The sequence below is a fragment of the Scomber japonicus genome, chromosome 10 (genome assembly GCF_027409825.1).
Source record: "Scomber japonicus isolate fScoJap1 chromosome 10, fScoJap1.pri, whole genome shotgun sequence".
In the NCBI taxonomy this organism is placed as follows: Eukaryota; Metazoa; Chordata; class Actinopteri; order Scombriformes; family Scombridae; genus Scomber; species Scomber japonicus.
Window position 1 is genome coordinate 6443985 of NC_070587.1, and position 24385 is coordinate 6468369.

The following is a 24385-nucleotide window of genomic DNA, read 5'->3' on the forward strand; positions in this document are numbered from 1 at the left end:
GAGACACCATCCCCCCCTCCATGTTAATCACAAACCGCTCTTTGGCATGTCAGGACAGCAGCTAACCAAGGAAACCAATGTGCACATTACTGACCATTTATGAGATGCAGTGGACTACAATAAAGTAAATGTTACTTCCTAATATCTCATTCAAGTATACTCTTGATTACACTTTCTTAATTATAAAAACACTTAAAAATTAACCGAAATTAACATTAGATATCGTCCAATTGGATGTTTTTAAAGATTTAACTACCTATTTTGTTTCCTGGGTGAAAATATGATATTTTAAAAAGGTTCTTCAGAAATCGAATTATATTTAATTGGGCCTTTGTTGTGGTTTCAAAAGTCAAACATCTTTTTTGGATACTGGTTATATACGAGTAGCTGAAAATCACAGGTTTAAGCCACAAGTTTGGTCATTTTTAAATTAACACTGCAAATAAAATAACCTGCTTCATCATTGGAGGACACATTCATTGAAAAGCAGTAACTGTAAGGTCGTAAAGGTTCTGAACTCTTAAATACCAACTATACAGTCCTGGTTGAAATATAATAATATTAGGGAGATTTTGGTTAAGAGTGATTGGTCACTTGCCACATTTGGGCCTTTCCATCACAAAAATATGCAATCTATCCTTGGGGACTATAATTGTGAATCACGTGGACATGACCGAGAGTGTGCGTGGGGGGTTTGTTGGATGAGAAATGGTCATTTGTATTGACCAACTGACCACTGCAGGAGAGAGAGGGGGAAAACACGTCCACAGAAAGAAAGACACAGCAGCAGTGAACACTGGCGCACAAACATGGCAGAAGGTAAGTTTGGGTGCTTTTCTTGGAGGGGGGGGGGGGTTATAAAAGTAGTTTCTGAAGGGGTTGGGTTTCCTTGCATTGTCTTTGAAAATTTTAAAGGGGGGGGATTCTTCAGCAAATTCTGGCCCCCCCACCCCTCATTGTTTAGGGGGAATAGGTTGCCAGCCCCCCTTTGTTTACCTCCCTCTCCCGCTTTCCCTCTCGCTGCGCAGCTTCTGCTTTTCACAGCATTTTGCATGAAAGTGGCAATCTGTGAGGATTACCCAGTTTGAGGGCTAAAAAAAGGATACTGTAGCTTGGGTGCTAATTTTGACTCAAGGCAGAACTGAAAACATGGGCTCCGTTTCTAACCAGGAATTCCCAGGTTGAGTAACTAAATAATAAGTCGCATTTTTATTTATTTATTTAGCTTTCTCTCTCTCTCCCTCTCTCTATCTCTCTCTCGAGTTGATTGAGTCGTTTTGTGGAGAACTGTCTGTTTGATTGCGGTGGAACATTTTAAGGCATTGTTCACACATGTGATGTGCGATTCGTGTATCTAAGTGCATTACACTCTCTTTAGAAATTCTGACATCATGCAGCCTACAACACCGCTTCATTTTGCACAAACTCGTGTCTTAATTCAGTGAGAGTGGAAGTCCGATACTGCTCTGCTTTAATGCCTCATGTTGTTGTTCGATTAATTGATTGGTATTGATTAATGATGCAGCAAAGCAGAAGAGAAAGAAGTTTTCGGGGTTTTAAAACATTTATTGGGGTGATATAGTATGTGCGGTTTTTTTTAAATAAAAAACTACTTTTCTCTGTCACAGTATGAGTTTGAACTTTTTTCTAAGATCGGACTTTTCATTGCAGGAGTGTGTAAGACTGAGGAGGATGAAGGACCGAGCACCGAGGAGGATTCACAGTCTTATAACGGGCTCGGCATGTGCAAATGGTTCAACGTCCGCATGGGCTTCGGGTTCTTGTCCATGACCAACCGAGAGGGAGTGCCACTGGACGAGCCGGTTGATGTGTTTGTCCATCAGGTAGGACGACTATCTCCTAATAACTCCGTGGCTGAAACTATTATCAGCGTCAAAAAAAAAAAAAACCCCGAGAAACTTGGATGAACCATGTGCACATCTGCACTACAAAAACTATCTAGGTATTTGGTTCAAATATCTAATGAAAGTGAAATATCTTACCAGCAGGAGTGAGATCATCCCACCTGTTTTCAATGCAGTTTAATTAATTCTCCCTCCAAACTAGTCTGCCTCTTAAAAACAGTGACTCATCAAATAAAGAGTCAAAAATAGTGATAAAAAAACACACACAAGTGCATCACAAGTAATCAAACTAATATTACATTAGCACGTGTGAGTGAGAAATACATGGTTTTTTAACTGCTTTGCATAGATGCTTGTTTTTTTTTTTAGCATTGTGGTGGGTGTTTCTCTCAGGGGAACACGTGTTGCAGAGGAGAGCTGCGGGGCCTCCCTCGTGGTAGGGGGTTAATATGATGCGATCAAGGAGTAACTGTAGTTTTTAATGCTTAAAAAGAACTTTCAAGTTGGCAGCAATGCACACAAGATTGGTTGATCAGAGCGACATGTGAGCTGCATGAAAACAGCTCCTGGAAAAAGGATAAAGCATGTGATTGATCCTCTTCTGAAGCCTTTGAAAAGTCGATATTTGGTCACGTTTAGGTTTGTTTGGAATATGATGAGCGGATGTGATATTTTGCCATTCATCGTGGTCTCTGTTAACTAAAAGTAAGCTGTTGGAACTACAGATTGATCAAGAAGAAACGGACAAATGATCTAAATAAACAGCTTAATCATGGAGTCAAAATATGCATTTTACACAAACCCATTTTAGGAAGTTATACTCTCTCTTCTGGTCCCATTTTAAACTGATGTTACTTAAATAATATATTTATGTGTCACTCTTAAGTATTTTTCTCTGACGGCTGTTTAAAATTGTCACACTTGTTGAATAAATGTAACCAGTTTGGATTCATCTCATCTTTTCCCCCTTGTATTAGACACTTTTTCCATTCTTCTTTCCATTCTACATAGTAGCCCAGCCAGGTTCAACCAAAACCCTTCATTCACCTTTTTTAAATACAAGTGTTAAAGTGGGAGGAATGCAGAGGAGGGGTGCATTTCCCTCCCAGTTCTCGTGAGTGTGTGCCTCCATTGCTGTCTGATAAGATAAAGGGTTAGCATGTGAATGAGAGGAGTCCCCTCTAGCTGCTCATTCACCTCAAGGTTCCTGTCATAAAGTGATTAAAGGCTCTTTTCTGTCTGCTCAACCCCCCATGTGTTTGTGTGTTACACTAGCTTTAAAAAAAAAAGGACAGGAGATCCCAGCCGTGGAGACATTTATCTACCAAAGAACAATTCATTTTACCCTATTTTATTGCTACTGCACCCACACATTTAGACATATCATCCACAATGTTGTACTTTAATTCTGTTCAGCTTGCATGTTGGCACACACAGTTGTCAGACTCAAGCAGCTCTCTTCCTACTATATGGTTTATGATGATGCATATAGAGACATTTAAATGTTCTGTGGAGCAGTTGTAACTGAAATGTTGTTTGACTGTTTGCACAGGAAGTTGGGTTTTGATTACTCATATTGCAAACCAAAACACAATTTACAGTTAGCTACACCACTAGTTGGAGTTTTAAAAGAAATTAAAAAGAAGTTGGTTCCCCTTTTCATCATGAAAGCAAGTTGATTGTTGCTTCAGATTACGGCTGCAACTAACGATTATTTTAATTATACATTCATCTGGCAATTATTTTCTCAATTAGTTATTTGTTAGGATTAGAGTTAGTCAGGAAATGGTGATGAATGTTGATCACTGTTTCCCAAAGCCTGAGGTGCAACCTCAAATGTGCTGTTTTGTCCCAACCAACAGTCTCAAAACCTAAAGACAACCCGTCTACAGCCACAGAAGACCAAAGAAACCAGAAAATGTCCACATTTAAGAAGCTTCAGCCACATAATTTGATGACTCAATAATTAATTGGTAGCTACTTTGTCTGTTGACTGAATAATTGATTAATCCTCTAATCTTTGCAGCTCAATTTAAGATTCTTTAAAGAAAGCTCAAGTTTAGACAGCAAAGTTGTGATGATCTTTAACTCAGACCTCAGAATTAAACACCAACACCCGCTGTCTTATTTTACCAACACTTACACTCGGATTTATCATGTTATATTCACAAGAAATGCGTAACGCATGACTGGCTTGCGCCTCTGTCACCAAAAAAAAAAGGTAGACGCACACGTGTCAATGATGGATGTAAGGGGGTTATGGCAATGTAAAAGGCCTCAACCCTAAAATTAGCGGCCGCGTGTCAAGGAAAATTAACTCCCAGGATCCACTGGCCTTTGTGCAGGTGGACAATGGAGCCTTGCATCTGAATGAAGCACCCCTCGGCCGTGACCGAGCCCCTCTCTCAGCAGCAGTCCTGCTTTTGTCCCTCACAGCTCTGATGTCTTTCTCTGTCTCACTTGGCTTCCAGACACATTCTGGACAGAGTTTACAGTAGACCCCACTAATAATGCCTCAGCATCAAATCCTTCAAGTTAAAGGCCCCACTCTGATCCCATACCTGCCTGTGGGTGATTCTGTTAAACCTGATGTGGGCATGTGGCTGCTGAGGGTACATTATGGGGGTGGGGAAGGTCACACATGGGGGACGAAGTGGGTTAACGGTCACCAGAAAAGAATGGCCTGATGGGATTGGGGCTCAGCATACGTCCATGTTACCACTCAAATGTCATGGCTCACCAATCGCGTTTCCTCACTGCGTAGGACTCTGCAGCAGATGCTCAACTGTTAGTGAATGTCACGGGATTAGAGAAGATGATGCTGTTGTTTGTTTTTGTTTTTTTCAAATGTTTTTTTAATCAAGCGTTATTATGGGTTGATTATTCTGATGGTATATGTTGGAGATTTAGATTTTGTAAAGGAACAGACAGTCTGAAAGGATTGTCTTGTAATGTTGGATTTGATTTAAACACTCAGACTTTACTCACAATAAACCCTGTGTTCTGAGTTTGTCAGTTTGATTGCTTGTGGTTTTGGTAACGGTAAAACACAGCCTTGTAATTACTGTTAAAGATGGATGTGAATTCAACCAAAAATTAAAGAATCAAAATGGGATTCAATGTCTGCCAAAACAAACTTGATACATCCTTGATCTTTGTCAACAGTGCGCGATAGTTTTGACAATGTAATCTCAGGATCCCACCAAGGGAATTTTAAAGGGCTTTAGGCATTTCACATGTTGTGTTAGAAAGGTGATGGGGTTTTATCTTCAAAACCACACCACACCTTCCTTCATCTCTTTTTTTTTTTCTCTTGAGAATCGGAAATGCTTCTGGCAACACACCACTACAGAGAATGGTGTCTTCTGAAAGGTCATTTCAGGTGAACATAGTTTAAAGGTGTATTTAGATATGTAGGAGGCTAGGTTATTGTTTATTCTCTACATATTCAAACCTCCAATTTCATTGTCATCCCATTGTTCAATAATTAAGCAAGTCAGCCTCTGCGATTCTGCTCTTCATCAAAAAATGCTACAAAATTAAATCTCGATGTGGTTTCACTAAAAAGGTGTCACCTATTGACTCAGTGGTATCAAACAGAGATATCAGTCATTTAGATTAACAGTGCTTCCCCTCAACTTTTATCTTACATGTCTTTCTGCCAAACAACTATCCAAAGAATGTCACCCTGATCCACAACCTCCCAAGGAAGCCACGCTGCCTTCTCACCCCACCCCCAACCCCTGCACTAACCACTGCATCCTGCAGTTTAGGGTTAGTGATGGTGGTCAGTGTGTTAGTGGAGCTTTGTGATGTGGGTGGGAAGAGGGATGGGGGTGGGGGCGGCAGTGTGGAATGCTGTTCCTCCGGAGGGGGGATGGGTTGAAGGTTATCCTCATCAGGTTTACCACTCAAACGCAGCAAAAAAGACAAAGCAGGGTTAAGCAACAGTGTCTTTAAATGGCTGGGTTGAGTGGGAACAGTGAGCTTTGTCATGTTGGTTTATTTGTCAAGTGAGACATCATGATCACCTTAATACCAAAATACGTGATAAGCCATATCAGGTTCTGATGGTATCACACAGTAAGGAATGGGTGGGGGTTGTTCTCAAGGGTCAAAGTCTCCACAGGCTCACTGTGGAGTTGATATGGTCATTGATGGTGTAAAGATCAAAGTATCACTTTATGTGTCACAATTATTTTCATCTGTATGTCGTGATAAAAAAAAAAACATTTGTTCATCCCTGGTGATTTGACTCTTGCTATCCTGAAGCAAAAGGAGTTCCTAAACACCAAAGCAATAATTTTGATGATTTATACCTCTCCCTGTCTGCCCTTCAGAGCAAGTTGCACATGGAAGGCTTCCGCAGCCTGAAGGAAGGTGAAGCGGTGGAGTTTAGCTTCAAGAAGTCATCGAAGGGCCTGGAGTCGCAGCGAGTTACAGGTCCAGGTGGCATCCACTGTGTGGGCAGCGAGCGGAGACCAAAAGGCAAGAAGGTCCAGAAGCGACGTTCGAAAGGAGATCGGTAAGCAGGGACGAACTGGGAGAGAACAAGAAAGACATTTACATTTTTGCTCCATTCTATAAGTAAACTAAATTAGTGTTCTGAAATATATCAATTTCACATAAACTGCAAAAACGAGTATAGTGTATAATTTCATGGCCTCAATGAGATACTGCATAGCACCTCATTATGTGCGCTCTTTGCTGCATTGAGTGCATAACTAATCAATATCAGAAGACATTTTACAGAAAATCTAGCTGGAGAACTCCCAATAATCATAGATAGTTCTATGACAGCCATTAATTCACACTAGCATTACCAGAAAAGTCATTTAATTACAATGTTCAGATTAGGTCTTGAATTCAGATGAAAAAAAACAACAGTATACAGTAACTACAGGTTCTTTTCATGTTAGGTACCATTGGAAGCTCAACAGCTCAGCAGTCCACAAACAGTCACTGTTTTTTGGATCAGATATACAATAGTATTTTTAGTTTCTCCCTATTTTCCTTCCTCTTCTCAACCCCAACCCCCACCTCTAGCCCTAGCAAGGGTCACACCAGCAGGCTTGACGTGTGACCTGGATCAATAACTGTTTAAATCTGCTGCCCCTAGTGAATTCACACCCACTGACTCTCTCTCTTCCTAAACCTCTTCTACCAATGAGATGTGAAGCTCCAAACCAAACCAATAACCCAAATCAAAATTTAAATGCAATTAATCTAGAAACGTTAACAGTTTGTTGGTAATTCCAGGACTTCTTCCTTATAGAGGAACAGATGCATGACTGCTGTAGTCATCTCGTCATGATTCAAGTAGCCGTAAGAATGTCTTTGATGCTGTAGGAAAAACTGAACAGTATATTCCTTTGAACTGAACATATACATGATCCCTGAAAAGAGCAAATTAAAGTCACAAAAGGCTAAAAACTTAATGCTGCTATTCCTAAGAACAATGTATCTTTGTTCCTGAAATATTTCTATATTTCTATATCACAGGGTTTCATGCCAAGGCAACAATGCTAAGGGGGCCTTGATTTTTGGGCCATTCTTTGAATATCAGTATAGTGCGGGGTTAGAGGTATATCAGCTTCACCCCATTGTCAGTTGTGATTAGAGACAGAGTGTAGTCAGTGTGAGAACAGAGATCATTACCGCCTCAAAGAGTCCTGGGAGGCCCGCTGTGGTTCAATAACTCTCCCTAGACCACACTGATCCATGGATAAGATATCGTTCCTGGTAAACGTATTTGAATATGCAACATTGGATGATGTTTCAAGGTTTTATTTTCTGATTGATAGATCATAAACATATATATATCTCTGTATAACAGATCATCAGATGTATTTTGGACAATTTTAGACCAGTTTTGGTTGAGTTCAAGATTAGTCACCAAAGCAAACCCCTGTTTTTCACTCCACATTTCATAGACCACCTTTGTGAGTGTATATATGACTGAGAGAGGGGAAAAAGCTCCTGTCCATTTAATTGATAACAGATGCAAGAGCCCGGGCAAGGGGGTGAAAGGTCACAGTTGTCATGGCAACGGTGTATGAGTAAATGCAAGAGGACTGGGGGCTGGGATGGGTTTGGGGGTAAGAGAACTGAGGGGAAGGTTGCGCGGGTCAGGGTTCAGAGGTCATTACTGCAGCTTTTTGAGACAAAGGACCACTTCCCCTTCCCTCCACTTGCCTCCTGATCGATGCTGATGTAGGGAAGTTCTGTGATGTGACGGTATAGACCTTGACACCACCCCAACGCCACTGCTACAAAGCCATACTGACCCCTCGGCAGCCGCCCTGTCCAAACCTCATCTGCTGCTACAATGGCGGCAGGGGGCCCGCAGTGGCACAAACTGTTCTTCCCACTCTCACTACCCATCTGTCTACCGCCCCTGCACACGTGGCCATTCTATAGATTATGTCCAAACAGAGGAGGCTGATGGTACCCTTATGGCTCGAGCTGACCCCTCATGGTGTTCAGTTCTCTAGTTCAACTGATGAAACGGGTGTCTTACTTTGATACAATAGAGTCCAACGGGAAGCCTGTTTTCAGCAATGACAAACTGATAAATAGGGCAAGCTGTTCATGATGCCATCAGATGTGAGGCTGCATTGTACTCATAGTAGGTTAACCCCAAAATAGGAGCCCTCCCACAAAATTGTTGTAATTCTGTAGTCATTCCATCTCATATGAATTTCTAGATGCTAAAAACACTCCTGCTCGCCTAAAATGTTGCTAATTAGATGATTTCATAGCTTTTGAGTGGAATCTTTGACAATCCAAGAAAAGTTGAGACATGTTTTGAAGTGGTTCAACTTTTTATGTTCCCCACAGAGCAGTGTGGTGTGACCTGGAATGCCCTTGCAAGATTTATGAGCAAATGTAAACTCAAGTCATTCCAGTTGAAATATTGCCATCTAGTGGCAAACAGGTGCAACATAAATTCCCCTTGCACTTAAAAGTGTGCTCTGCTTATTGTCATTTCATTTGGACGTTTGAGCCTCAATGTGCAAAATGATGTATGTGGAGAGAAAGTTTTCACATCCATCTGCTGAAAGGGGGGAGTTTTATCCTGTGGAGGGACTGTATAAAAGTAGTTTGGGTGGGCAAAGTTGCTGATTTTTTATATTTATTTAAATTGTCACAAATAGAGTAGTTGCTAAAAACAAAAGGGCTTATTACAGCCGCTGAATGAGGGAACCAGGCCAAAGTTTCAGCTTTGTGCATACCAACAGCATTGAAAAGCGTGGACATATTAAACATAATTAGTTACTTCTGTTTTTTGTTAGGGTGTAGACATTAAATAAAGAGAACATGTATTGTTACATCACATGCTCTCTCGTGAGAAAATGTTCAATCAGTAACAACTGTGAACTTAACATCTCATTCTGTTCACGTGATGAGAATACGAGAACTAATTAACTCCCTGATCACAAAGCTAAAACTGTTGTGCATCCTCCTTTGACCTGTTTAGCAAACAAGTCATACAATACATCTGAATAGGTTATAAGGTCCTCTCTTGCTCCTCCAAAACTGTTACTAGAAGAAGAAATACACAACCCACCCCCCATTTTATACTTTAAATTTGAGTTTAGAGTGTGTGGATACATGCACGGTTTTATGAGATCACAACTAGTTTGGAAGCCATGGTTCAATATATAATTGTAATATGGAAACACTTGAAGCCTCCAGTAAACATGCACAGAGTGGACTCTTAGTTCAATTAATTTTTTTTAATGATACATATTTGAATATTCATAGATTTGGGAGAGAGAGGGAGAAAATGTGCTTTTAACAAATTGTAACTAGTTCATTGAATTTGAATTGTTATTGAAAAATCAAGCATTTTTGTGATGTGTCTTTAAACACATACTCTGTTCTGACAGGTGCTACAACTGCGGAGGCCTGGACCACCACGCCAAAGAGTGCAAGTTACCACCCCAGCCCAAGAAGTGCCATTTCTGCCAGAGCATCGACCACATGGTTGCCAACTGTCCAATCAAAGCACAACAGTCCTCACCGGGTTCTCAGGGAAAACCATCCTCCTTGAAAGGGGATGAGGAGGAGCACAGCCACTCGGCACCACCTCCCGAGACCTCTGATTAAACGAGGAATCGGGCAACACTGAAGCCGGGGGGAAGCACAGAGGCCAATCAAACTGCTTTGATGGAGAGATGGGATGCCAGATCCCCTTCCACCTGTTGAAGCTGCTTTTGGAACTACCTCAGGTTAAAAAGATTTCTCATGAAGAATGTTGCTGAAATTTTCTTTTGTCATTGTTTTTCATTTGGTGTAACACTCAGGAATACTGCTGTATTATTGCACTCAGGACGCTTTCTAAATGTATGAATCACTGCTGTTCTTTGGGGATTTGAGATTGTAGTGAGCAATGCCATATAACAGATTATCTTGATGAGTTCTTGTAGGTTTTCTTTTATGTTATACTTTGCCTCTCCTGTAGGCATTATAACTCTTCTGTTTTTGCGCAATAGTCAGTCAGTGTGTTTAGTATAGACCTACACTTTTGCTGCCTTACCATTTTGTCTCCTTCCTGACTGTTACACCTCAGTGACAGTTGGTACCTCTGTAATGAATGTTAGTTTGCATATCGCATGGGGAATGGGAGGGTTCGTGAAAACACAGGGGACGGGATTTAGGGTATAGCTTTAGGCAATGTATTGGCACCTGCCAATATTGCAATTGACCATCCAGTTTTCCTGGGGCCAAATGAATGTCAGACCAGAAGTGTTTTCCAGCTTTTGGTCAGAGTTGGTTTCTTTGTTGTTGTTTTCTTAAAATCATTTCATTCTCTTCATCCAGCGTTTTGTTGGCTGTTTAAAGGTGCACAGTCTACCTCATTTGTGCAAGTTTGGTCTGCTACTAAAACTGTCATCCTAACCACAGATAGTAAACCAAATATTCTCTGCTCGGAATACAGTTTTGGAGATTGTGATTTGAATTGGGATTAAATCAAATCCTTTTTGCACTACAATGTTAATGCAGGATTGCCATTTAGCAGCAATAACTTCCTCCTTGTTTCTGGGAACCAGAAGCATTTATAGTATATCCTCATGTTATTGGCTGCTGTGTGAAATACTGCTGCTTCATAATGACCTCAATTTGGATTTGATAGAATTCCAACAAACTACACTCGACATCATCACTTCTAATAAGATACTTGACCTGGACTTAGTTACTGAGGGGTCCAGCTAGCTCTCCTCTTGATACTTGAAAAAAAATTAGGCAGAATCAGACATGATGTTGGAAGGCTGGTGTTTCTGTTTATATCCAGAGTGATCCATTTCTAGGTAGTTATTTAAGACATTACCTCCCTATAACCCTTAGCAGGGTGATAGTTCAGGAACACCAAGCCTGCACGGAGGAGCATATAGAACTAGCTAGCTAATCAGCATTTTACTCCCATTTTACAGGAGAAGCTGACAAGACTTTTACACCCAATTAATATATATGTAAAATTATTCTAAAGCGTTTAAAAAAAAAAAAAAACATACTACGTATTTATTTTCATCCATGAGCGCTGCAGCTTCTCCTTAATGCTCCTTTTGAAGCCTCTCGGCAATGAATGTTCGGCCAGATATCAGAAAACTGCCAAATGTCATTCAAAGCTACATATGAGTTGAGAATATATATGGGTAACACGTTTTTAACATCCAGGTACTCGTATTACTTTGTACATATGTGCGTAATAACAACTTGTCCTTAACAATAATTCAGTGTAGTATGAAAACAGTGTAACAATAATATATTGTTACACAGGAGTAACATTATACAGTACACACTGTGCAGGTACATAGTATTATGAGGACTGACGTAACTGTGATTTTGTTTGATTTAATTTGCCTTGTATGATTTTTCTTTTGTTTTTTTGTGCACAATGAGCTTCTCAGAAAAGAGGCCCTTTGTGATACCTATCTATCTATGCCAAAACCAATGCAATGTTACTCTGCACTAATCATGTGTAAGATGCATTAATTTCTTTTTATATTTAGTTTAATCTCTTTTGAATATATGTTCCATAATTTATATATATATTTTTCTCAGATTTTCAAAAACCACATACAGTCAGCTGCTTTTTTTGGGGGGGAGGGGGATAAATACCTCCACTCTTAGGCTCATCTCAGGAATTGCCAATCTGAAAACTCAGGGAATATTTCAGATTGATTGGAAGGAGTCGAGGAGTGTTTATTCATAACAAAGTAGGGATGAGATGTTCATCCTCATGATGTGAAGCGTAAAGGACAAGGGAGCCAAAGTAAAATGAGCTTGCTAGTGTCTGCCTTTGAATGTCTTGGTACAACAGTTTCTCTTTTTTTTACTCATTAAGAAAACCAATTTGGTCCAAAAAAAGCAATGATTACAAATGATGTGAAACTTTCCATTGCACCCAGTGTGATCATGATCTTTATATTTTCTCCTCTTTGACATAACATGCCATGATATATGATATGATATGAAGAAAATGTTCCACTATTATTGTATTTTCCTCTATAATCGTTGTAGATGGGGATGTAGTAGAATATTGTAAAGGGATTGGGGCTAGTAGTATAATATAATCCGGGTTTGTCTCATCTCAACACATGGCCGTTAACTTGGTGTTTCAGACTATCAATGCTTATGACAAAAAGAATGTGACTTTCAGATCTTGTTTCATACTCATTCAAACTTGCCGTTAAGTAGTACGTTTACTGGCTTTTCATAATTTCAAGCAAACACCACTTGTGATGTAAAAAGACGGAAAGAAATGTTGAAGTGCTGTAATTAGGTTTACTCTTTGCATTTTTTGATTGATGATGATTACAGTGCCAGTATATCCTCTAACTTGAACTCAAATTGGCTCGCATCGATTCTGACGCCCACTTTATTCAGATAAAGGTTGAATGACAGTGTTGTATTGTAATGTTTGCAATATGCTGCTGTACTTTAGTGATGTTTTCAAAGTATCATTTGAAAACCAAAAGTCCTCGACAGACATTCTGATTTCAACAAACCTGTTTGACCCCTCAGTGGTGTGTTATTGTGATTTGATTGTCAGGTGTTAGATGGGTTAGATATACCTTGAAAATCCAAGGCCCTGTAAGATTTTGTGCTCAGGGTAACATTTGAAGCACAATAAAAGCATTCGGTCTTTGCTTTTCATGTTACATTGTGTTTTTGACCATCAGCCATTTTAAATTTGCAATGTTGTATCTTGTCAGGTAAATGGCTTGAGCTACTTCCCAAAAAAAATGTGCATTTATTACTGATGAATGTATCAATGTTTACTGCCATTAAACTACAATGATCTTGATCTCAGGTGATTTAATGGCTAGTTTGTCAATGATGAGCAGCATGTAGGCTTTTCAAAATATTACTGTGATTATGTTTCTATATGTAAAGATCTGCTCCGTTTCCTAATAAATATGTCAATATTCAGTGTGTGTTCTTTCATGTCTTCCTACTCTTATTACTCTTATACAATAAACAGTTCATAAAAATGATCTGTAGGGCCAATTACACCAGACAGTTTATAACCAGTCATAGAAGAAGTACTCATATCAGATATAATCCTCATAGTCATGTACATATATCCTGTATTCAGTAAAAGTAGCAACACCAGATGGGAAAAATACATTACAACCAAAAAATCTTAGTGAAGTCTTTTTTTTCAGATGTATTATCAACTAAATATACTGAAAACAGATTTTAGTGCTGTAATAAGTACAATAAGTACAATATTTAAATGATAGTTGATTAGTTCATCAATTAAAACTAGAGGCTAAAACTGGTTCACCAACAATGTTAATAAATTACCTAAATTATTAATTTATTATGCAACAAATTACAATCTGTTTCTCAAATGTAAGGATTTGTGGCTTTTTTCTGCCAACATGTCCAAAAATGTCTCTTAGAATATGGCTGAAATGTTGTGGAAGTAACGGTGGTGATTTTGGTTCCCATCATTCACACTGAAAGCACATTTGAAGAGGATAATTTAATAGCTAGTATGACAGCAGTAAAGTATAACTAGTAGCCAGTATAATTGAGATAAACCTGCGTCACTGTTCACATGAGAACAAGTGTGTTTTTCAGACACACACACACACACTTGACAGATTGTGATCATTATAGCCTATTAGTCCTCTGTATTTATATATCGTGAGAACGTGTCATTTACGGTCTGCACGCTCAGTCGTGTATGAAGTGAAATACCAACTTAAACTTTCGTTTCCTCTTGTCTTTTGCCTGGTAACCCCCTGAGAACAAAAGCTATACTTAAGCTGTGAATTACCGCATCTGTCCACCAGGGGCGCTGCTCTCTGTTTATATTCTCAATGACACAACTTTATGGGTAAAAATCCAACATGGCCGTACAGTGTGGATAATGCTAGCAAGATTCACTCTTTAAATGATACATGTTATTGAATAGTGGTGCTGGGCTATTTCTTTTTTTTTTTAACTGAGGTCCAGTGTCGCAATGTGGCTACCGCTTTACACAGTCTGCACAAGAAGCCATACGACCTGCAGAAGACGCTTCGCCGCGGCTCTTTTAAAGCTGTCAAGGCACAGACATCATGCTAAGGTTTCTTACCTCAGTCATTCAGCTGGACTTTCTGCACAGACATGCAAGGCTCTTCAGTACCGAAAACACGGAGACCCCTCTCAAGTCGTGCAGTAAGAGAGTCCGTCCACACAGATTTTCTTCTTCATTCCTCTGGTGTGCTAACAGCTGCTAACATTAGCTCCAACCTGGTCTGATGACAGGTAGCTCAGTGTTAAAGGACAGGTTCACCTTTTTTTAAGGTGCAGGAGCCTCAGCTTTGTGTGAGTCAGAGTCAAGGATCTGTGGCTTTAAGGGACAATCATGGACACAACAGACCTATGAATCAATTTAACCCATTTTCCTTTAATTTTCTGCCTTTTACATCATTCCACAAACTATTTTACTTTGTCTAGGGTGGCTCTGCCTGCTGTCATTTAATCTGTTTGTTCTGGTTAAGTATAAAACACCCCTAAAAACAACAGTCAGGTGCTCATATGTACACCAAAGGATTTCCTCTCTTTAATCATTCCTCCTGTTCATACATACATTTCTTATATATAGTCTATGGTTCATACTAGCTGTTATAAGATCCCCTTTAAATGTGCTTTTAATGTAAGTAATGAGGGCCATAATCTGTTCAAAAAGGTTATTGTGTCAAAAACACATTTAACAGTTTATCTGAAGCTTATAATATGAGGCTTCAGACAGAGTTTGCTCCATCAAGTGTGGAAAGAAGTATTCAGATACTTTTAGTAAGTAAGTAACAATACAGCAATTTAAAAATACTCCATAACAAATAAGTCCTGAATGAAAATTGAAGTAGTAATAAGTAAAAATACATTAACAGCAAAGTTTATTAAATTAAAAGTAGTCATTTCGTCCCTCTGACTGATACATTATTGATATGACAACATTAGATTATTAATACTGAAGCATCAAGCAATCAATCAAACTTTATTTGTATAGCACTTTTCATACTTCGCAATGCAACACAAAGTGCTTCACATATTCAGAACAAACAAACAAACAAAAATCATTAAACATATTGGAACAGGAACACATTAGAAATAGGAACTCAGGAAACACTATCATAACTCAAGTCAGTGTTAGAACAGCATGTTACTGTTGTAGCTGTTGGAGGTGGAGCTAGTTTACATTACTTTATTTACAGTTAGCTAGTTTAGTCCAGTGGGTCCCAACCTAGGGTCACCAGATAAATCTGAAGGATAATGAGATGATTAACGATAGAGGAAAGAAGAAAAAACAAAGTTCTGATAAACAAATCCGTTTTCAGTTTTTTTACTTTTTATCTAATAGATTTTTGGGGAATATTTAAACATTTATTGAAATGAAACTATGTTAGAAGTTTAGAGGGGAAATCACCATTTGGTGGAGCTATTAACAACTCATAGACATCTGAAATGAGACCCTGACTACACACTGCTTTTTGTAAGATGTTGAAAACCACTAGTTTCCACTGGTCATCTTCACCAGTGTGTTGTATTTTTAAAGCTTGTTATATTATCCATTGTGTAAAATCTTCATCTGAAAAGTAACTGAAGTTGTCAAATATATGTTGTGGAGTAAGAGAAGTATAACATTTCCCTCTGAGATGTAGTAGAATGGAAATATAACATAGCATAAAAGCAAGTTGTACAAATTTTACTTGAGTATAGCACAGTAAATCTACTTTGTTACTTTCCACCACTGGTCATATCAAGTGCATAACTACCACATTTAAAGTATTTTAGCATTAAATTCCCTCTTTGTGTTTCCTTGGACAGCGTTGAGCTCCAATGGAAGAATAGCAACCAAAACAGGGACATTGTTACTAAAAACTGTAACGTTGAAAGATATCTACTTGATGTGACTCATTTCATATTAGCTTCAGACACATGTTTAAATACATTTCTCAGAAGGAGAAATGTGGATGTAGGTTAAAAATGGTGTGATGTGCACAATTTGATGTATCTTTTGATTGCCAGGTTGGAGGATGTGGATTTGCCCCCTATAGGTGCAAAGGATGTCCTAGTTAAAATGCTAGCAGCTCCAATCAACCCGTCTGACATCAACATGATTCAAGGTATTTCATTTGTTAGTGGCATTCAAATTAGACAGCAGAGTATAATCTATTTCAATAATGAATCAGCTGTACCAACAAGAAAAAGACTGCAAAAAAGTAGTAGTAAATTATGAACATCTTTTTTTTTTTTTCAGGGACTTATGCTATCCTGCCTGACCTCCCAGCTGTTGGGGGCAATGAGGGAGTGGGCCAGGTCTTAGAGGTGGGCAGCCAAGTGAAGTCCCTCAAAACAGGAGACTGGGTCATCCCAAGAGATGCTGGTCTAGGTAAATTACTGCTTGATGAGTCAGTCTACAGGGTCATGTCTTTCTGCATGAGATCCTTGAGGGTTTTTTGGTGTATGTGAGCAGGGACGTGGAGGACTGCAGCCGTGCTACCTGAGGAAGGTGTCATCTCACTGCCCAATGACATTCCCATGTTGTCTGCTGCCACGCTGGGAGTGAACCCCTGCACTGCTTTCAGGATGCTCTCTGATTTTGAAAACCTCAAGCAAGGTAGATTTTTAAAAAAGACTTGTAAGCTTAAAACACTGCACCTGAATGTATTACATAGTTCCCCCTCACAGGAATTCAAACATATAAACTAAATACACAGGTGTGGACATCCTTTCATTTTATTCAACATACCACTTCCAAAAGGAAATGTTTGTTCAATTAGGTGTTCAGAAACCTACTGAGACAATGTCCCAAATATTCTTTAAATTGTGCACCCTGCTCGAAATGTAATACTACCTAACTTACAGAAACTGTTCATACCAATACAAAATAAATTAATAAATGCAGGGGGTGCTGATATTTGCAGGGTGAACTTACATAGGAAGGAATCCTGCACCTTCAAACCTCCTTAAGTGTTAATTATGCAACAGACAAGCTGATAAAAACAGGATGTCTAATTAAAGTGCTGATAAATTAAACATTTAAATGGAGATTTGAGGGTGCAGTATTCTTAAAGTTATCCCTGAAAATATGAAAAGTGGCACAGCCTTCGTGACTCTAAGTGATAGACTCTATCTCCTGTCCTTCCAGGTGATTCTGTGATCCAGAATGCAGCAAACAGTGGAGTTGGACAGGCTGTGATCCAGATTGCTGCTGCGAGGGGAATAAACACAATAAATGTTGTCAGAGACAGGTATATCCAGTCATACTAGATTAACTCTTAAATGACTGTTTTTAAGTATTGTGCGTAAATAAATAACCATACTTACATTAGTAAGTGAAGTGCCCGTGACTGCTGCAGCTGTATAAACATGTGTGTTTCTTGATTGACTATGAAATATATAAGGTCTTCCCAGTTGTTCTAAATGCAGCTTTTGGTGCTTTATTGGTATTTATTATTATTGGGTCATGTTGCTGAGGTTGACCTAACTGTGAGACAGTGAGGTCTTTTTGTCCAAGGGTGTCAGAAAGAGAGCCAGAATGTATAACTGTAATAAACTTTTTCACTGTGTCTTCCTTTTGAAAGGCCGGATTTCTCACAACTCAGTAATAGGCTCAAGGCCATCGGAGCCAGTCATGTTATCAAAGAAGAGACACTCAGGCGGCCTGAGATGAAGGAACTGTTCAAGGTCTGTGTGTCTGAAGATAGTTTAAAGATATGATCATGTGGTTTTTCTTATCTATGAATAAACATAGTCCTGATGTAGTAATGTTTTTTTTTTCCTTTTAAGACTTGTCCAAAGCCTAAACTGGCATTAAATGGAGTTGGAGGCAAGAGTGCAACAGAACTGCTCCGTCATCTACAGTGAGGATGCTGAATAATCTGTTTTGACAGGATATGATGCAATGATGAAAACAGCTGATCATTATATGTCACATTTCTGATTTATTCCAGGGTTGGAGGATCCATGGTGACATATGGAGGGATGGCCAAACAGCCTGTTACTGTCCCTGTGGTAAGTTGAATCATGCTATGGCCTCCCAGATTTAAAATTACATTTCACAGAGGCAACTCTTTTTTCTCAGTACTTTTTTCTTACTTCATCACCTGCTCTTTCCAGAGCGCTCTAATTTTCAAGGATGTGAATGTTCGAGGATTTTGGGTCACACAGTGGAAGAGAGATCACTCACATGGTGAGTAGGCCTAGAATTACCTGACTCATAATATAACGCCCCGCATGTGTCTTTTTTAATTTAACTCATGAGACATTCGACTGACTTCCTCCTTAGATGACACAGCGTTTAGAGCCATGCTGGATGAACTGTGCTCCCTCATCCGACAGGGAAAGCTGACTGCTCCAGCCTGCACCGAGGTGGGACTCCAACAGTACCACAAAGCTCTGGACACAGCTATGCAGCCTTTCACCTCAGCTAAACAGATCCTAATAATGTGAACTGGCTGGTCCTATCTACTACTGAGTGCAGTCCTAAGACTGTTGCATTGTTGTTCATGTGTCACTCAGATATGTTGCTCAACCGTATACTCATTAAATGTTTTCACACCAGGCTCAAAGTGCAGCATCATTATGTTCTTCAGTGACAGTGTGAGTGTTTATTAGCAGTAATTAATAACTTGTGAAGTCCTTACAGGGATGAGGGGTGACATAAATCATTTAAAACACAGATAACCCAGCTTTATCTGTTACCTTTTGTAACAGATTGCATTTCTTCCAAGTTAAATAGACTTGAAGCAAGAGTCAAATAATGTTTATCAACAAATGTATGTTGTGATATGGCTGATATTCATTGTATTTTTTATTGAAATATAATAAACACAATCTTTATTAAATTTGAGCCATATCTTTATCTTTACATAATCTTTAGACGCTTCAACAAAGGAATTTCTGTATACTGGAATTTAAACATTCAGTCAGTACCAATAAAGCTGTGTAGAAAGGCTACATTGAAGATTAAAGGTTGCTTTTTCCTTGCTTAATCATATCTAGTTAATGACTTATTTAAGTGATAGATAAACATGCTGTGATGTTGAATGTTACATATTGTCTTACAAGGCCTCAGTATTCAAAGCTCTTAACTGTTTTTTCTATTAAATGATTCCTTGAAGCTTCAGTAATATATTTTACACATCATCTTTGATGTAGATGATTACCTGTTGGCCAACACCAGACTTACAGCCACAGACAACACTGGCAACAACCCGCCATAGATTGCTGAAGCAGACCCTTCTGTCTTTAGACAGGAGTCATACTTTTTGAAGTCTACCTCCCTGGCTGAACATACATGGTCAACACGACAGTCACTGTCACACTCTTTCAGGTCATAGCTGACCGAGTTGAACTCATAGTACTTCTGTAGGTAGCAGCGGTCTTTAGCCATAAGCTCCAGAACGTGGTGCATGGAGGCTGGGGAGGCATCTGGTACTCTGAAGCTCTCTGTGAGCCTGTATTCCTTCTCCCAGCGTTCCTTGGCTGCATTAGCGTGAGTCAGGTTCAGATAGTAGGTCACCACATCCTGAGTTTGTTCATACAAGTGGTTTAAAAAATAACAAAGAAATGAACATGCATTAAAAAAAGGTTTCATCGAAATGACTAATCTATGAATGTAAGTAAAACAAATAGACTGTGTGTTGCAGGTGTGAAGGGCTCAAAATCAGATATATTTGAATCTAAATTATACACATATATAGCCTGCCGATGTCCTTGACTTACTTTAACCAGGAGTGTTTGGGTGTCGTATTCAAAGACACGAATTCCAGGGTTGTTGGCTCCGTCCACAACACCAGGCAGTGATGTTTTCCATGGTGTGACCCCTGGGCTGAGGAACATTGTACTGATTGGAGTGTCTGTAGAAAGAGAGACTTTTTACACCAATTTTACCACTATCTGTAGGACACAAGATCATGTAACATCTGGACACTTTGAAGCAAACTATACATGCATATCAAGTCAGTAAAAAAACTGAATAAAACAATAAAATCACAGCTGATGCAAAACCAGGTAAAAAAAAAAGACGACAAGTAACAGTTTGACCTTACCGTCTGAGTTATAGAACATGCGGAAGGCATCAGTGTGATGATGGCCAAAGAACTGTCCGAGTATGACAGAATGATGTTTCTGAACTAACTCCAAGTATTTCTCGTTGAACTTTGACGTGAACCACGGTTTACTTCTCTTCTTCTCAAAGAAACCTGGAGGAACGTGGCCAATGATGTACACCTGGTAGACAAACCAGTGTACAGTTAGCAAAAATCATATATTTTCATTGATAGAAGCCTGAATTTTACTATCTTAACTTGTTTATCTCTTTGCCAGGCAGGATTGGAATTGGGGCAGTGCACCCTGCTGGCATCTTGGAGTTTCGCTTTGAATGTTGACTCATACATTACTCATACAAGGGAAGGAAGGTCAAAGCATTCTTCCTTTTTAGTTTTAGTAACCAGCATAGAAAAGAGGAATGGGATATTCATTATGTAATAAATGTATGTAAAAAATTTGCTCACTACGAATCAATAATGAATCAGTGACAACTGTCAGCTAATTAAAAGTAGTGGACATTGCCACTGACACCAAACTTCCAAGTATAAGGATGTTCCTTCAGTTAAATCAATTATTCCTGGTACAAGGTACAGATAGACAAGATACTTTGCCTTCTCTTTGTTGTTGGCCGCCTCTGTAAGAACCTGATCCGCCCAGCTAAACTGGCCCGCTGGGTCATCGATGTCCTGGGTCTGCTTATTCTGGTCATAGTAGAGATTAGTGTTGAGGACCAGCATCCGAAAACCTGTTTGATTCAGCAGCTTTTCTGTGTAATATCCACCTGAGCAAGAGGCAGAACATTGCAGAAAATGAATGACACAATTGTGCTTTCAAATGTGTAAATTGTGTTCTATGCACAGTGTGTGCCATGTGTCATACATATCCACCTTTTTTAAAGGTTATTTGGGACTCTGGATCCAGCCAATGTTGCCACATATCCGCTATTTGGTCATACATGTAGTTCGGTCCTCCTGGAAACTGGCTTTTAGGGTGGTAGTCATGGTTTCCCAGAGCAGAGTATACTTTACTGTCTAAGCAAGGCAATAATGGAGAACATTCATCACCAGTTAAAAGGAAATCAATATTAAAACACTCGTTAATGTTGATCTACAATATTTTGTCCTTAACATAATGTCTCTTAACTTCACACATACTTGGAAAGACTTGAGTTATGATGTCAGTGAGGTTTCTGACAATGTCTAGCACTTTTTCTTCTCCGAGCTGCTCATTTGGTACATGTGGTGTGTCATCTCTGAGAAACAAAACACAGGCTGTTAAAAATGGGTTTTTTTGCGGGTGTGTGTGTGTTTGTTTGAGTGTGTGTTGCGTGTGTGGTGGTGTCATGGCTGAGGTAATCATGAGTTTTTAGTTCTCCACTATTGCAGAGGCTCACAGCCTTATACTTTCAGTTTGTCTGTGTTTACAAGCAGTGCCTCAAGAGGACGACATCTCATAAAAGGCATAAACAGGATCTTTATTAACTGCACAAAACAGGGTTTGTCTCCAAAGAGATGGACTTGGGACTCAACACAATTGTAGGCCTACCAGAATTCATAAAAATGTTCTTATAAGCGTAGAGCAAACAGGCTACATACCCTGTCCATACAATGAAATCTGGATCTGGCAATATATCCTTCATGGCATACACAGAAGAGTTGATAAGGTGCCATGGTGAGTCACAAGCGTAGTCTCCATATATCCCGGCATTGGCTGCAGGTCGATAACCGCTGGAGTTACACACCTGCTCAGGGTTATCGGTCAGTTTGTATGATGGGTCCAAGTGCAGATCCGTAATGTGCCAGAAGTTTCCTGTTTAAAGACGATGCACAATTACGCACATGAAGTTGTCCCTGCCCTGTGACAGGCACATTTACAAGAAACATTGTTTTTCTGCAAGATATAGAAAAGGCCTGGTTAGGCTCTTTTAGCTACTTACCTGACAAGGCAACAACCCCTTTGAAAAGCAGACAAGAGAGGAGCAGCTTCACTGTGGACATGTTGAACTCTGAGGAAAGCAGACACCCGGACGATGTCACTTATCCATGTGCAATGTGTCTATAAAGGGCAAAACAAGATAAGATACAGCTATTGATGACGGGTCTTTGGGAGGTGGCCAGTACCTCTTAGATGAGACAGATATATTGTTAACATCAACGTCATATAGAATACCAAAGATTTAATTAATACATTAATAACAGCCACAATAGGGTCTCCAATACATGAACTCTTATTATGTAGGCTAAAGATAGACTCATTGAGTAACATTAAAAAAAACATTTAAAGTTTACAGTTACAGTAGAGCTATGATTAACAGCAAATGCATGTTTTTCTTTCGTCTGTGGGTTAAAATTTCCTTCCTTGTTTCTGTAAATGAACATTATCAGTCATTATAGGTTACATATGATTCCTTAGCCTATAAAATAGCAGAAGTCTTGAAGTAGCCTACGCATGCTTCCTTCTGGTAATGCTGTAATTTCCTACTTCAACAGAAGTCGTGACCTAGACTTGTAATCTCTGCGTTATCTCCTTGTGTTATTATAGGAAACAAATAGCAATATAATTTTGACGTATGTTTTTTTCCAGCAGTAGGCAAGGCAAGGCAAGGCAAGGCCAGGCAGTTTTATTTATATAGCGCATTCTATACACAATGGCAACTCAATGTGCTTTACATAAAACAGAAAAACATGCAATTTGAGAAACATTAAAACATACAATAAACCCCCCCCCCCCATAATAAAAACAAAGTACAGAAAAATAGAAAGACATAAATAAAATGCTAGAATAGAGCATTAAATATAAGATTGCAGCATAAAATAATAATTAGCTTTAAAATCATTAAAAGGACATAGAGTGCAAATGAAAGATTAAAATGTAAAGTGCTTTAAAAGAGCTCAATCATAAGCACAGGAGAAGAGAAATGTTTTTAACCTGGATTTAAAAGTGTTCACAGTTGGGGCCCATTATGCGTGTCGCTATTTTATAAATATAGGCTGAACATATAATATCAGAAACAGGTTTACTGCCAAGTAGGTTTGTCTTGGTGTTGTGGTGCATAACAGTCAAAATATTGACTACAAAAAAAAAACTAATCCCAAATAATTAAAAAACAACAACAAAGAATGTAAATAACATAATAATAAATATAAATTCAAAGTGATTTAAATTTTAAATTGAAGGGAATGAAATATACAAAATATTGACCAGCAATGTGCAAATGTCCATAGTGTTAACAGTATATACAGTGTGCAATTAATAATAATAGCCCACACCTTGTACAATAATACAATTTGCATTAATGTAATATGTACTGCAATATGCCACCAAAGGGTAACTAATAGAGAAAATAAATATTTATTCATTGAAATTCTAAAATGGCCATGTACCAAACAGGGGCGGATTCAGGAGCTGATAAGATCCAGGGCGCCCAGAGCCAGGACCCTTTTTTTCTTTTCTTTTTTTACATGCACAGAATTTAATTTTACTGCATTAGTAGTAGTAGTTGTGATATATTTTGGTCCTTGTTCTTCCAAAAACAATGCACATAGAAATGAATAGGCTAAATAATAAGGAATAAGATCAGAAGGACAAAACATTTTACATTTATCACTATTATTATAAACTCACTCAAACTCAATCAGCAGCTGGTTGAAGTCACTGTTCAGAAAAAGTTACCTCAACCAGATTTTTAAAAAATAATACATTTGGAAGAAAGCATTCAGGGCTGCCGCCCCAAAAACCACCCCTTAAATCCGCCCCTGGTACCAAAACAGTGGCATGCATAATAATTGTGGGTTCCTACCACAGTATTTTTTTTGACAGCCGTGAAGGCAGCAGGCATGTCCATGCATGTAAGCAGGAAAGTATGACACCCAAATACCCCGATCTTTGTCTGTCAGGCAGTCCTTTGACCCTGGTTCTGTACTGCCCCAAAACTAGTCGTATGAAACTAATTTTCAGAC

General features: G+C 39.0%; 3 protein-coding genes across 3 annotated transcripts; 2 read left to right on the plus strand and 1 right to left on the minus strand.

Annotated features, from left to right (window-relative positions):
- Nucleotides 1–809: 809 nt before the first annotated feature.
- lin28aa (lin-28 homolog Aa) lies at nt 810–9977 on the plus strand. Its single transcript, XM_053327967.1, has 4 exons — nt 810–819; nt 1672–1844; nt 6206–6390; nt 9758–9977. The coding sequence occupies exons 1-4, from the start codon at nt 810–812 to the stop codon at nt 9975–9977; spliced, it is 588 nt and encodes a 195-aa protein (XP_053183942.1).
- A 4258-nt stretch (nt 9978–14235) lies between these two features.
- Nucleotides 14236–18937, plus strand: mecr (mitochondrial trans-2-enoyl-CoA reductase). Its single transcript, XM_053327957.1, has 10 exons — nt 14236–14543; nt 16398–16495; nt 16630–16761; nt 16846–16989; nt 17521–17623; nt 17957–18059; nt 18162–18235; nt 18326–18386; nt 18492–18564; nt 18661–18937. Exons 1-10 carry the CDS (start codon nt 14347–14349, stop codon nt 18822–18824), a joined length of 1149 nt encoding a protein of 382 aa, XP_053183932.1. The 5' UTR covers nt 14236–14346; the 3' UTR covers nt 18825–18937.
- Nucleotides 18938–19536: 599 nt separating this feature from the next.
- Nucleotides 19537–22423, minus strand: smpdl3b (sphingomyelin phosphodiesterase acid like 3B). Its single transcript, XM_053326913.1, has 8 exons — nt 22363–22423; nt 22022–22235; nt 21581–21678; nt 21314–21457; nt 21038–21207; nt 20426–20606; nt 20100–20233; nt 19537–19902 (listed from the first exon to the last, which is right to left on the minus strand). Exons 1-8 carry the CDS (start codon nt 22421–22423, stop codon nt 19537–19539), a joined length of 1368 nt encoding a protein of 455 aa, XP_053182888.1.
- Between the last annotated feature and the right edge of the window lie 1962 nt (nt 22424–24385).